General features: G+C 43.8%; 1 protein-coding gene across 1 annotated transcript in view; it reads right to left on the bottom strand.

The window, feature by feature from the left end:
- The window catches only part of drosha (drosha ribonuclease III), a 91,645-nt gene that overhangs the window by 49,137 nt on the left and 27,515 nt on the right, over nucleotides 1–14,993 (bottom strand). The window contains exons 17-21 of the mRNA XM_042399097.1: nucleotides 11,695–11,802; nucleotides 4,097–4,235; nucleotides 3,913–3,973; nucleotides 3,475–3,534; nucleotides 976–1,075 (exon numbers count right to left, since the gene is read on the bottom strand). Coding sequence (XP_042255031.1) covers nucleotides 976–1,075; nucleotides 3,475–3,534; nucleotides 3,913–3,973; nucleotides 4,097–4,235; nucleotides 11,695–11,802 — 468 coding nt within the window. The remainder of the gene's footprint in view (nucleotides 1–975; nucleotides 1,076–3,474; nucleotides 3,535–3,912; nucleotides 3,974–4,096; nucleotides 4,236–11,694; nucleotides 11,803–14,993) is intronic.

Here is a 14,993-nt window from a genome sequence, read left to right as displayed (position 1 = left end):
TAAATGTGTGTCTGACGTGTGGGACTGTTCGGTCAGTGAAACTTTCTGCAACTGTTTCTCTGAGCCAAGTCAAAAGTAGCCCAACTTGACTTTACTGGCAGCGCACCACAGACGAGTCCCCGGCAAAAAAACAGTCAGGGTGCTATTTAATTATGGCTGATAACCGTTGGTGGTATCCCACCCCCCGTGATTGCGCACACACAAATTAAATCACAATTCATAAATACTCCAACTCAGAGGGAACCCATTCTGACTTTTAAGCCTTCCAAGTGAAGTGGCGGATTGTGCCGTTGCTCGCTGAAGATATTTTTTGAAAGATAATTGCGAGTGTTCTTGAGCAGACGGCTTTAGAGGAGCCTGGTAAACAACTTGGCAACGTCGAACACTGTATCACACTCACTTTACCGCGAGCGGCAAATTGAAACAAGCCAAACTGCTACACAGCACTAATGCAGATTCGGGCGGCTGCATCTTTGTATTCAGCGGGGAGCGACATGAAAGATTGAAGTTTTTAATTGCTTTCTCCACATCACGGGACGATTATTGTTGTGTTCTTTACAAACGTGCCAGTGAGTGCTGCTCGGCTCTATAATGCTGCCAGCGAGAGAGAGAGAGAGAGAGAGAGAGAGAAGGAGGGAAGCAAGGGGGGGGGGGGGGGGCCTTAACAATAACAGGAACTGGAGAGTGTTTCAGGAAGACCTCTAGGGGCCCGGAGGGACCCCAGCCGCACTAGTCTAGTCCTCCAAAACAACAACCTTTTAACTCCAATTACAAACCTGAGAGGGCAAAAAAAAAATAAGGGTAGGAATGGCAGTGAGACAAAATTAGTCTTTTCCCCAGTGCCCCCTTAGAAAGAAGCAAAGTCATAACGGCAAGACAGAAAACAATAACACCGGCTCCAACGTGTTCTCCTGTCAGTTCGCAGACCTTTCACTGTTTTGACCTGCATGGAGGGAGGACTTGTTATGAGTTTACCTTGGCTAGCATGGCTAAGTGCTGGTTCTGTACGATGGCTGTTCTGTAGGTGGCCAGGCCGCCCTCCTCTAAACTGGGAAAAAGGTAGTACAAGTGGACGCTGTGGACAGAGGAATGAAATGTAGATTAAACAATGAAGAACAAGTCACTAGATCACAGATTTCATGGTTTGTAGACATTTTATTTTGGAAATATTCCATAAATGTTCAAAAAAAAAAAGGCAACAGATAAAGTCGCAGCCACACATCACCATCTTGACACCTACAGAAAGTTTCTCTTCAGACCAACAAAAGTAAGAATAAGTGGATTTACAACTATTTAAATCTAAAAACCAGCTGAAAATTGTTATTTTTATGGTCCTTCATAATTCCAAACTTTTCAAGACCGCCAATTAATTTTCCAGAGATTTCCAGCCTTTCCAGGGTCTGTGTCGGAAGCCCAGAAACGGCCCGCATGCGCTTCAGTGGTTCCACAGCTGGGTTCTGGGCGAGCAGGTTCCATTTTCATTACGGTCCAGCGTCTCCCTAACCACGGCGTGTCATTTGATTTCATTTGAATTAAAAACAGGCCATTTAATTCAGTCATTTCTAATCACTGACAAAGAGAGGAAAGCAGGTGGTGTTCTCTTTTTTTTTTTCCAAATTCACGAGAGGTCTATTTGTCAGGATGTTTGGGGATCTTAGTGTGAAAACAAAGCACTTGGAATTAATAAAAACCACTTAGTGTAATGAAAAATAATTAGACAAGAGACACTTAGTTTGCTGGCAAAAGTGTCAGTCACACTGGGCTCCAAAAAAAGATTGTTTGTACCTGAACGGAGCTAGAACCTCATTTCTATGAGCAGATTACTGGAGAAATACTGAATTACTATGTATACTATACATTTGAATATGTCAAGAAGTATAAATCTTAAATAGATTAGGACATCCTCTCTAGATAAATTCCATTCATGAAGAAAAACGGCCTTCAAACGTTCATAACGCCGTAAACCATCAACCTTGCCGACTGTGCAGAACATCAAAGGGTCATTAAATGAATATAAAAACTGTGGCTCTTTCCAGACAGTAATTCTGAAGCTCATCTCTCATCAATTTCTCACGTGCTTTCTCCTTACACGCTCCGAGGCGTCGGTTCTTAAACTTTATGGCTCAGAAATCCCAGAACAGATGTGATGCAGGCTCGCGGCTCTGTGTTGTAACATGCGATTCCAAAAGATGACTTCTAGTTTGGCCATTTCAGACCCTGTATCTTCAATTTCACTAATGTAAAAACTTACCTTAACTTTTTCGAACTACTTCTTATGAAATATTTACTTTTTTGCTCAGGAAGGATCACAAATATTGCAAGTGGACTTGTTTCTTTTACATCATCTGCTGCTGATCCTTTTTTTTTTTAAATCATCTTGTGACCTCCCTGTGTTCAGCACTAACTCCTCGTGTTGGGGCAATTCAAATGTGCAAAAATATTCTGTTGGCTGGACAGCGGAAGGCACTGATAGCCTCCAAGGGCAGCGGCGCGCTGGAGGTGCACGAGGCAGTTGGCTGGGATCTGCTGTACCCATTTAACTGGACAAGAGGCTGATAAATAATTCAGAGGGCCAGAGCGTAGGCCAAGCATGTCTCGTCAGACGCTAACAATCAAAGAAGGAAGGCAGAGGGAAAAGAGGGAAGAAGGGAGGAGGCAAAAAAAAAAAAAAAAAGTGGCAAAACATACCCAGAGATATCTAGAGAAACAGAGGCTAACCACCTTCTTTGTAACACTCTTGCACTCTACATAAGGAGCTGAAGCGGCGTCCTGTGTGCCCCGGTGTCAGTTCCTGTTAAGGTTTAATCCTGCTCCTGAATGCTCAGTGTTGTGGAAGTGTTAGTGTTGAGGGTTACGAATTAGATTTTGGTGGTAGAAGTTATGCAGTCAGGCAAAAGGAAGTGAGATAATCTATTCTTTTTGAGTATTACACCCTGTGGCAAGACAGAAATCCCTTTTTTCTTTATATTTTCTTGTGGTAATATCCACTCAGAGGAGGAGATAGAAGTACAGAAGGTAGGTGGGTTGCTACCAAGATAGGTGGGTGTGTGAGATTAATAATAGCTACATATAATTAGCACAGTGCTTAGGTAAGTGCCGGGCAGTAACGTCCGCACTCACCTGGGAGTCAATAACACAGTCAGCATTCCAGACAGCAATTCCAGACAGCTAATTGCAAGTTGTCATGGAGAATTTCAGGCCGTTAAAAGCGGGGTGGAGGGGTGGGGTGGGAGGGGGATTACATCCCAGTTCCAATTACCAGTAAATCACTGTCTTGAATGAGTCGAAAGTATGGGGAAGAGCGTGGTTGTGACAGACATGGACAGATGTAGACAAAGAGAAAGAGAGGAAAATTGAGTGAGAGGGTGAGAAAGGGGGGAGGGGGGGAGGGGGGAAAGAGAGAAAGGCCGATAGTGTTGTAGTCGGCTTCAATTAGCGGTTGAGTCTATCAAAGATGTGCGAGCGCTTTCTCACCTGGTGAGGAACTCGACGACAGCATCACCCAGGAACTCCAGTCTCTCGTTGTGATTGATCCTGGGGGTGGTGGGAGGGAGGAGACGGGGATGAGGGGAGGAGACGGGAAGAGAGGTGGAGATATGAGGATAGTTGGAAGAAGTAGAGGAGAAAAACAGACTTCAGGCAAACACACATACGTACATTCACTCACACACACACATACCTGCTCACCTGATCAGCGCTTTGAGAGTAACAGCAGCTCACATTCAATAATACGTAGTCGTTGCCCTTAAAATTAGCTCATTTCATTTCCCTTGAGATATCCCTTCCTTTCACAGTTAAAGTTAATTTTCTTGTCAGCGGGCCTGCTGGGTATATTAATCACCAGAATCGTCCCTTTGATTGCTCCTGTGGTCAGTGATAGCATGAACAGATATGTGCCCGCGGGCAGCCTACCTGGAAGGGGAGGGGTCATCCTGGCCCAGACGAGACATGATGTTAATCAATGTGTTGATTCCTGGAAGAAAAAAAAAAGAAAAATCCCAAGGGTGGAGGGGTTAGAGACCATAGTAGACAGAGTGGTCATCTGACAGAGAGGAAGGATAGAAGAAGAAAAAGGAGAGACTGGGGTTACACACACCCTTCTTCCTCATGTACATGTGGTGGACCTTCCTGTCTCCGTACTTGGGCTGACGGATGCCACAGTTGGAAAGGGAGTTGCGGGCATGATCGGGATTCATCCCAAAGTTGAGGTGGTGACTGGGGTGTGTCATGGCCAGCTAGAAGAGAGGATGAGGGAGTTAGCAAACGAGATAAATATGGCATTTTTTCCACTGTAGGAACTTTTTCAAGAACCCAGGAACCTTTATAGGAACTTGGGAACTTCAGCTACAGCATGAAAACTAGTGTAAAACTAGAGAGATTGGGCAAACAAGAGAGTGTCAGTCAAGCAAAGAAAACTTTTCAACTTCATTTATTCAGGAACGTTTCACTGAAGTTTCTCTTTTTTTAAATGTATCCTCCAAGTCCAAGGATTAAACCGTCGACCTTCCAGTTTCAAGCTTGCAATATTTGATAACTTTTTCAATGCAGTTACACACTTAAGCATAAAAAAACTGAAAAACTAGTCACATTTTACGTCACTTTTAAACAATCTTTTGAAGGTGAGGAAAAGTTACTTATTGGTTCTGCAATGGGCATAATTCACAGCGTACAAGTGCATCAGGCACTCATAAAATGTCACTCTAACCTACATCAGACCCTATTTCCCTGTTAGAAGACGGGGTTATTCATTAATGCAGGATGGAAGAAAATAACATGTTGACCACCAACCCATCTGAGAAGCAAAGGGTGGAAGCATCTTGGATTATAGATGGCAAAATGGTGCATCATATTTATAAGAATTTGATTTTTTGAAAGGTGAAAGCCATAACTCAGCAATTTATCATTTTATGCTAAAAAAAAAACTTTTAGGGCCTGACTGTAGGGTTAGGGTTAGATTCTCCTGAGATGGTTAGGGTTAGGGGGATAGGGTGGGGGTTAGGGGTTAGAGTTAGGGGTAGATTCTCCTGAGAGGTTTAGGGTTAGGGGTTAGGGTTAGATTCTCCTGAGAGGTTTAGGGTTAGGGGTTAGGGTTAGATTCTCCTGAGAGGTTTAGGGTTAGGGGTTAGGGTTAGATTCTCCTGAGAGGGTTAGGGTTAGAGGTTAGATTCTCCTGAGAGGGTTAGGGTTAGAGTTAGGGTTAGGGGTTAGATTCTCCTGAGAGGGTTAGGGTTAGGGGGATAGGGTGGGGGTTAGGGGTTAGAGTTAGGGGTAGATTCTCCTGAGAGGTTTAGGGTTAGGGGTTAGGGTTAGATTCTCCTGAGAGGTTTAGGGTTAGGGGTTAGGGTTAGATTCTCCTGAGAGGGTTAGGGTTAGAGTTAGGGTTAGGGGTTAGATTCTCCTGAGAGGGTTAGGGTTAGAGTTAGGGTTAGGGGTTAGATTCTCCTGAGAGGTTTAGGGTTGGGGTTAGGGGTTAGGGGTTAGATTCTCCTGAGAGGTTTAGGGTTGGGGTTAGGGGTTAGGGTTAGATTCTCCTGAGAGGTTTAGGGTTGGGGTTAGGGGTTAGGGTTAGATTCTCCTGAGAGGTTTAGGGTTGGGGTTAGGGGTTAGATTCTCCTGAGAGGTTTAGGGTTAGGGGTTAGGGTTAGATTCTCCTGAGAGGTTTAGGGTTGGGGTTAGGGTTAGATTCTCCTGAGAGGTTTAGGGTTGGGGTTAGGGGTTAGGGGTTAGAGTTAGAGATTCTGGACTGTTAATTGAAAAAGGGCCAATAATGCACACAGTGAGCAACAAAGGCTTAACCGCCAGCATTTAAACATCAACAACATGACCCCGGGCCTTGTGAAAGCCTCCACAGAGACTGATCCGTTCCCTCTTTTGTCTAATGACTAATTACAGTAAGACTGGTCAAAGCAAATCAGTCTAATAATGTTGGATCGCTGAAGGAGAAGAGAGAAGAGAGAGAGCGCTGTACTTAAAATGTGTCATGGGAGAGAGAGGATGTCCCTGTTGCCTCTTTGTCACAGCGAAAGTTGTTTGTATGAAAATTAACTTTCAAACCTGTTAAGAGAGGCAATAGTGGGAATTTAATTTGAGGTAAAATAACTCTGAAGGAAATATATTAGTCAACGTTCAGCTTTGTTTGAAAAGAGGACAAAAACTGCTGTGCCTAGAAAGCCTGCTGCGGCTGAACATCTCAAAACTCGCTGAGGGAAGAAAAAGGAAAAAGATAGGGCTCAGTAGGATATGTCAAGCCTTTATCAATCTTACATTAGGAGAATGTTAATCTCAGCCAAAAAAAAAGAAAACTTCAACTACTCTCCCCCCCCTGGGCTTGCTTTTCAAAATGCTTGTCTCCTTTCAGCCAACTTCAAATCAATTTCAAGCTCCAATGAGATATATATGTAAAACGTTAACAGAGAGGTTTCAATATTTATAGTTGCTCAAGAGGCCTTCAGCTTTGTAGCCTTCAACACAGAGACGACAAATTCAACAGCAATTGTATTTTTTTTTCTTTTGGTTAAGAGGAACAGCTTTTTTTTTTTTTTTAAAAAAAAAAAAAAAAGGGAGAAAGAAAAAGCGACTTACCGTTTTTGACATGACACAAGCAGAAATCTAGCAATTCTCAGCAGTTTGACAGTTTGATAAAAAAATGTGAATAAAAACAACAACAAACACCACATTTACTTCCAATTTCAAATCCCCCATTGTGCTATGTCAGATACAAGCCTACTACACAGCCTGAACTACAGAGTTTGGTGCTCTGAAAGGAAACGTATCAAGCAAAATACATCAGTTATTCTGTAAACACTTCAAGTCCTTCACAGTTAAGGACAGCAGGCAACAACAGTATGGGCTCTTAAGCTGAATCTGTGAAGAGGTCTGACGTATGCAACCGTTCCTGTCAACATAATGACCGCGTAAAATATCGGAAGGGATTTAGGATTTAGCGATCGCTGCCTCGGCTGCTGCTCGACCGCCTTTGGCTAAACGGGAATAAACATCATCGCTCAGCGGAGAGCGAGCAGTGGACTTAGACTGAAGTCGCTTCTGCACCCGCATGCAGGGAAACTGATGGGCAAACTGCCTGCTGGCAAACAGTACTCAACAATGTCATTATCGTGTACTGCATCATTTACTATGGTACACAGGTAAATAAGGGTTCATGCATGAAACAACACGGAGGGGGGAACGGACTGGGATCACCTGAAACTAAGGCTGCTCTTAAATTGATTTTCTAATATCAGGTTTTTATTTTATAACATTATGACATCTGCAAAATTATTCTGTCTCTCCTGATCTCCACAAACACCTGCGTGATGTCCAACAGGTCGCCAAAAACAGCCGAAATGAGCTTAATAATTTGGCTGTCTTTAAGCATTTTGGATATTAACGGAGAATAGAGAACAGAGTGGAATTAGGAAGAAAAAGTGTTGTTTGAGGATTTAGCTGTTTTCCTGTGACACCACGTTCTTCTCACGTCAAGACAAAGCAGTAAGACGGTTCTGAGTCAATGCAGCAGTCGCTTGCAGCATTATAGACGCTGTTGTCATGCTATTGTAGGGTTGTCTGTCTCTGTGTGTTTGATGGTTGCCTCACTAGGCTAATGCTTGGTGTTTTGTCTTAATATCTGGAGTTGGTTCAGCATTGGATAGGCTGATACAGCTACAGAGTAAAGGGGGATTTAATGGGTGTGTTAAGGGGAGCTGGTCAGCTTACCTCAACTTTCAGATGCTATTGGAGACTGCTGACAGCGAAGGCGACATGAAGTTGAAGAAAAAGCTCAGTAATCTTAATGTTTTCAGTCGCACACGTCTAGCGAAACCATTTCCGCTGCAAACGTCCTGCTTGCCACAATCACTGCTCTTGAATCGAAGAACAGAAATACAACAACTGCACGGCGAACTCTCAGTAATGAGTAAAGCCAAACTTTCCCGTTGTTGCTCTATATCACGAAAAGAATGAAAAAGTAGGCGCTACGGGGGATATAATAAAGCATGATATGGCCTGATCACATACAATATATCCATCTGGTGTTGCAATGGTGTTGTCAACCTGTGAAATCTGATGCTGAACTGAATAAATCAGAACCTACGCATAGAAATCTACAGCATCAAGCATTAATCTGTAGCTTCATGTTTTATAATTGATTTGCTGGCATCACAACACATTTTAGCTCCTGTCCTATCCCTGTTTTAATTAATAAATATACCCTATACAGTATTAAGGTTACATTATAACATAATATACAATATAAAGGAATATTCATGCTGTGTATCAATTCAGTCCCAGGGCAGGACATGCATGGCCATGAATAACACAACAAATAAAATACCCTTGTACTCTGTACACAGAGTCACAGCCGCATTTGTGCGGGCACACAAACAAAAGCATGCAATATCAGAGCCGAGGCCGAGGACTTGTACGGTTAAATTATTGAGATCCTCTGTGATGCCTCTCATTCTTTCAGCATGGGTCAAAAGTGAAGAACGGGGATGAAGCAACAGGGGGGTGGGGATTAGGAGGGTCTGGTGGATGTGGGAGCATGTGGCGACCATGTACACATGTCTCTCCAACCCTAAACCCCCCCCTCCCACCCCAACACCAAAGTTTTAAATATTAAATGTTTAACAGGGAGGCTCTCAGAAGAGGAGCTTCAAAGGGCCGTGGCTCCATTGGAGCCAGGCGGGGGGAAGTGCCAAGCTCAGAGGCTCCCACTTCTCAGGCTGGGTTTTTGCAAGTTGCCTCATGCTATGATTGCATTGCCGTTCTGTACTGCAATAACAGGTATGCAGCTACACAGAGGAACCCGAACGATGTACCCATGGATTTACCGACTGAGCATAATAGTATAGTGATTATACATTTATGACATATGTTCTCCTTGCAAGTTTGATTGGTAAGATATGTTTTCATTAAAACATTACAGAGAATGAGCTGGGAACAAGCATTGACTCTTGTGTAGACCCACCCAACTCTCTGGTTTCCCAGATGATCAGCTGCTTTCATCTCTTCTACAGAAAATATGAAAAAAAAAAGAAAAAAAGCGGGAAATAAAGTCTCATTCCTTTAATGGGAGTACGGCTCATTATCCTTCAAAGATAGAACAAAAATCCCAATTCTGAAATTCTGATTCAACCGCCCCAAACTGAGAACGGCCACACAAGCTACAAAGTCTTAATTGTCCCTGAAAACTACATAAGGAAATCCCACACTAGCCAACAATAGCACTGTGTGTGTTTAATATTGATGTCAAGTTACTTATGAATCTTTAAATAAGTACATATTGTGCTGTTTCTGTCCATTAATATAAATTGAATAATATTAAGTACAATAAGCTGAAGATTTTCAACTATCAAATACATTTTTAATATTTTCATTTGCTCACATATCTCACATATAGTATGTAAGACTTCAAGGACAGTTCAGTTTTTTGTCATTTATACAACCTTGGTCTTTGTTTAGTACTTTTAGCCATCTTCATGTTCAGTTACACACATTCAACCAGCCTTTCTCGCAGCAACACGCAGTCATATAAAGGAAAAATCCTTTCGTTCTCCGGGATAAACTGCAAAATGATCTTTAGTATCCTTAAACTCAGTAAATGCCTTTCACCTCGGGGTTACCGGTCTCAGACACCAGGTACTTTCTTGCAAGACACCAGGAGGGGGGGCAGGTTTCCCCTTTGCAAGGTCACCCCTATTCCAAAACTAAATTTGATCCTTAAAGAAACACTCCACTGGAAATCTTTTGAGCATCAAATATTCACCACCTGTAGGCTTGAAATGTCTGTAGCTTTCTCATTTATAGAGGACACCAAGCTCAGGTCTGGTCTTTGCTCTGGTCTGAATCAGTGGATGAGTTGGTAAACTTCATCACTCGAACCACGTGAGAACGTTCACTTCGCTTATTGGTCAGATGTGTCTTGGGTGCAACTTGCAGAGTACGCCTAGCAGATGAGTCGGATCAAACGAACCGCTTTAAAGTTAGTTTGGGACCAGACTGAGGACGCATCCTCAAAGGGTCTTGGTACGGTTGTTTTAGTCCGCACCCGAGTATGATTACTGTGTTCAGATCTACCCCAAAAAAACTGTACCAAGGGGTTAAACCAGAGTCCAATTCAACTGGATTAAAGAGTGCAGGTCTGCAAACACCCTTACAATGAATCAAACTTCCCCAAACATCCCCGAGGCCACTGATGTGTATGTTTAGTTCCAAACACCCACTGCTTCTCCACAACATACTACAGGTAAATACAATACTTCCTTGTTGCACCAACGCCACCTCATAGCTCCAAAGCACTGTCAGAAGTAGCACATGTAGTGTTTAAAACAAGGCTACAGGGGTCAAAAACACACACACTTTGTATAGAAACACGATTATAATACATTCAAAGAGAGGTGTCAGTGTCTCTCTCTCCTTAGAAATGAATAAACTGCCACTGGAAAACATTCAGTTCATCGGGATCAACCTATCAACAAGAGAGTGATGGTGGAACTGAAACCAGCTTTGACTGGGAGACGGTTGTTTGAACAAGCACTGCTTCAGCCTTACTGTCCAAACCTATCTGGGCAGGAGTGTGTGTGTGTGTGAAGGAGAACAGGAAGGTGCTGGAAAGCCCAGCGATGACGGCTCCTTACTTGGGCCGTTTCAATCCCTGTAGTGCTGACAGCCCTTGCTTTGTCCACACACACACACACACACACACACACACACACACACACACACACACACACAGAGCGACGTCACGGTATCATAAGTGACAGGCGACACACTGCAGCAGCCTGTATGCGAGCTGTCGACTGTTATGATCAAACCGATTGTTTTTTCCTTTTTGTTTATTTGTCATTTTGTTGAAGATGAAGGATTGGAATGAAAAAGGAGGGAGGGACAAACCCATTAACTTCTTCCCGAGAGACGTCGAGCTCAAACGTGCGTATCTCCTCCAATGAAAGGGCCGCAGCTTGTCGGGCCGGCCTCGCGGCGGGTCCGTGTTTCCTTTTTAGCACTCGTAATGACAGGTCGTCATTACGCCGAACGACAAAAAGGCCAATCATCGATCGATACGTGCAAATCCCAGCGCATAAACACAACCGGAGCGCCGAGCAGTCATGCACACACAGACACACACGCACACACACACACGCGGAGCCTTGAGCGAATCTTAATGCATCCTTCCCCTTTTTAACTATGTATAGGGCTACAACACATTGATTTCTAATGTATCAGGTTATGACAGCTCTTCAATATTGCTGGAGGCAGCCGTGGCGCTTACTCTGAGAGCACACAGCTTGAGGCTGCAGACCTGACAAGGGGAGAGAGCTGGCATTACGGAGGAGGCTGTTGTTGTCCTGACTACTGTCACTGCAACTCACAGCAGACCGGGCCCGCTCGCTGCAGAGATATGACTCAGGACGGTGTGTGTGTGTGTATGCGGGGGTTACCTTAGCTGACTCCTGAGCCCTGTGTTTTCACCTGAACTATCCCTGCAGAGGTGAAACGGGCACAATAATGAGGCGACTGCTGCCTCCCTGGATCTCCACCAAATGCTTACTTTTTTATATCTGGCTATCTAACCGGCTACTCCTTTTTCTTATCCATCCTGTTAGTTATTAACTATGCCGGGCTTTTAAATAATGCAGACTGGGTTGTGGTACAGTCTCACATTATAAGCAAGCAGCTGTCATGACCGTGCATTACCTGAAGGAGGCAGCGTTCCTTGAAGATGTAGCCGATGAGTTTATCCAGGTGCATCAGACACTGGTGGTACCGGATATGATGGGTGAGAACAGGCAGCATCATGGCGTGCTGCGGAGGACAGAGAGAATTGGCAAAAAAAAAGGGCAATGCAGTATTGGAAGAAACATGAAAAGTGTGAGAAGAAGAAGAAGAAGAATCGTGCCTTATATGAAAGAAAAAAAAAAAAGAGTGAGAGGAGTGTGTTTTGAGAGAAAGTGTGATGAAGAGATTGTGAGAAAGAAAGGGAGAGAGGGTTGATAGAGGGAACAGGGGAGGGAGAAATCAATCAGCCAGTCATTATTTATTAAGTGGTGCTCAGCAACAGAGAGATGAAATAATCAAAAACCCAATCGCTGCTCTGTGAGAGGGAATGACAGAGGAGGGAAATTCACATTTGGACAGGACAGTCAAATCGAAGCCCATTTCGACATGTTGACACACTTACATTCAGACAAACTCAGACAGCCCCCTCTCTGACCCCCCACATATATATTAAAAACAAAGTTTGAGTGCCAGAAAGAGAAATAAAAGTGTAAAAAAAAAAAGGGGGATGAGTTGTGGGTGAAGTGTGTGCGTGAGGGGATTTGACACGGAAAGTGGTCAGTGGTCAGCAAACGACTCTGACAGTCAGAGAGCCGATCTACGGGATCATTAGCGGAGGCTTATCAAGCAGGCCGGTCGGAGCGGTTAAGAAAACTGTAGCAAAGGCTGGTGTACACACATTAACCCCCCCCCCCCCCCCCCCCCCCCCCCCTCTCCGTGCCACCGCGTGAGAGAGGAGGGAGAGCCGCGCATGTTTTAATTAGTGGTACTGGGGAGGGTGAGCCCCGAGGCCCCGGCGGCTACAAGCAGCGCTGCCACGTAGCCCTGGGGCCATCACAAGGGCTGTGGTGACACACTCCCCAGGCCTTGTTAAGCAGCCAATTAACAAAGCCGGACCCTGACCTGTGCTGATGATGACCGCCTGAGTGACAACAGTATATATGAGTGTGAGTGTGGGAAAGGCAGGGTGGTGGGTGGTGGGTGGGGGGGGGGCTTGTTAGAGATGATACTCCAGTAATTAAAAGGTGGGAAATTTCTAATTTACTGTCACGGATGACATTTGGGTATTTCTGGACATCGTCCAACCAGGACCAGTGGTCTTTACCCCTTGGCTGAAATATTGCAAACATGAATTTTAAATCGCACTTAAACTCACACTATGATCATTTTATGAACTACAACGTGATATAATGCTGATCCCACCTTGTTTTTTGGGGTGTTTAATCACATTAATTTATTCCATAAGGCATAAATAAGAAACTGAACTTTTTAAAGATTCATTTATTTTGATGTATGCTGTATATCTTGCAATAGAGATGTCATTATGAGGCTAAACACTTACTTTACTCCAACTTATTTCAAGATATTTTATCAGGAAACATCTCTTCAGCAGTATTAAAGCAAATTTGCAATAGATTTTTAATTTATTTCCTACAGTACTCGCATGCTACTAATACAAATTAAGAGAGAGGTAGAGTATATTCCTACATGCTCCAGCTTAGTTAAGCAGGTGGATTAATGTATATAGTAAATGAAGATAAATAAATAAATGTAACACACTGTTGCAGGGACTAAAAACAAGCTGCCTCTCCCTTGAAATGTTTCTGACCGACACAAAAAGTCAGGAGGACAAAGCGGGAAAAATGGCAGTGAATCACAGAATACACACAAAAATATATTAAAAAAAAAAAAAAAGAGAAACATTGATGAATAAATAAATCCCATCCCTGCCTCTAACGTGTAGCCTGGTCCTTGACGGAGCCTTTCAAGTCAAATAACCTTGGTGTAGCCGAGCGATGTCAGTAACTAGAGGAGGTTGATTTTGTTCCAGATCGAGTGTCTGCTTTTAGAATCAAGAGACTACGGGGTCAGTTTTGCCGTCGGTGTCACACTTTTTGTGCGGGGTGTACCGCCGCCGCTGCTGCCGCCGCATAGTTCGAAAGTGAAATTATTCATGAACCAATTAGTCGTAGCGGTACAGCTTGAAGCAAATATAATTGGGCAGCAATTATTGATCGGATCCTTCTTTGCTAGACCTTGCTGTAAAAGAGAGGGGGGGGATGGGGGGGTTTGGCTTGTGAGGCTAGAACTTTTCCTGTCATTCCTCACCGAATGTGAGCCTGAGCATCAGCTGTATGGCTATCCTCGCCGCCGCCGCCGCATACGGCGATGGGGTATGTGCTCACAGAAGATGATGTGCGACGCTGATGCCAATTATTTTCAGAGTAACAAGCAGAACATATGGGGAGGGAAGGGCGATGTATGAAAGAATAATAAAATAAAGCATACAAGTCCACTTCATTACACTGACAAATCCGTGAACAAATGCACTTCTGTATGTTTCAGTGGGCACAGCGTGGAGCTATCACATTAAGGGTTATGGTTCAAGTCTCATTAGGGACCCCCTATGCTAAACTGTATGCACACGAAACTGTGAGCCGCATATGTTGTCACACTTCTCTGAGCTCAAGATAAAATAGAAGAGCATGTGGAGATGGGATTTCCGTCTTCGTTTATTTTACTGCTAACTAGCGCGTGGAGGAGATAACGTGGCACATGTCCTCTCGCCGTACTGAGTGGCGGTGGATTTGTATATAAGTAAACTGTCAGGTCTCAGACGTTACTTAATGAAGGGTATGGTTGCTGAGGCTCTGTGGGAGTCCACTTTCCTTACACAGATTTTGACACTTGAATGAAGAAGTGATGCAATGTGTGGAAAGATCAGAAGGCCCCCGGTTTTTTTGGACTGTGGCTGCGGCGAGCGCTGGTCTGTGTCTGTCTGATTGGAAGTACTGCTGGGTGCGTGTATGCGCGGATTCGGCAAGTATAATTGCGGTGTGTTACAAATTGTGACTTTTTTTTTTTTTTCCACAGTTTTGGCCATCATTGCTATCGGTTATGATAACACTGTATTCATCCAGTTAATAGCTGAGCCACAGCGACACAACAAACTTGTCTGACTGCTTGTGTTTCTTGCCAAAACTCGGACAAAACTATGACAATAAGTTGTAATAAGCTGTAATAAGTAATACGACCGTGTCACCCCAGATTTAGCTGCTCTACGTTGGCCTGTCCGGTCAAATTTGATTTTAATATTTTATTGATAACTTTTAAGGCTCTTAAAGGTCTTGCAAACACCAGAGCATGCTCTAAAACCTTCAGATTCAGCCTTACTGGTTGTCCCAAAGTACAGACAGGTGTCAACAGGTGAGCGTGCA

This window comes from Thunnus maccoyii, chromosome 21 (genome assembly GCF_910596095.1).
Source record: "Thunnus maccoyii chromosome 21, fThuMac1.1, whole genome shotgun sequence".
NCBI lineage: Eukaryota > Metazoa > Chordata > Actinopteri > Scombriformes > Scombridae > Thunnus > Thunnus maccoyii.
The sequence above is the reverse complement of the archived record's forward strand: the minus strand, read 5'-3'. Positions and strand labels throughout refer to the sequence as shown.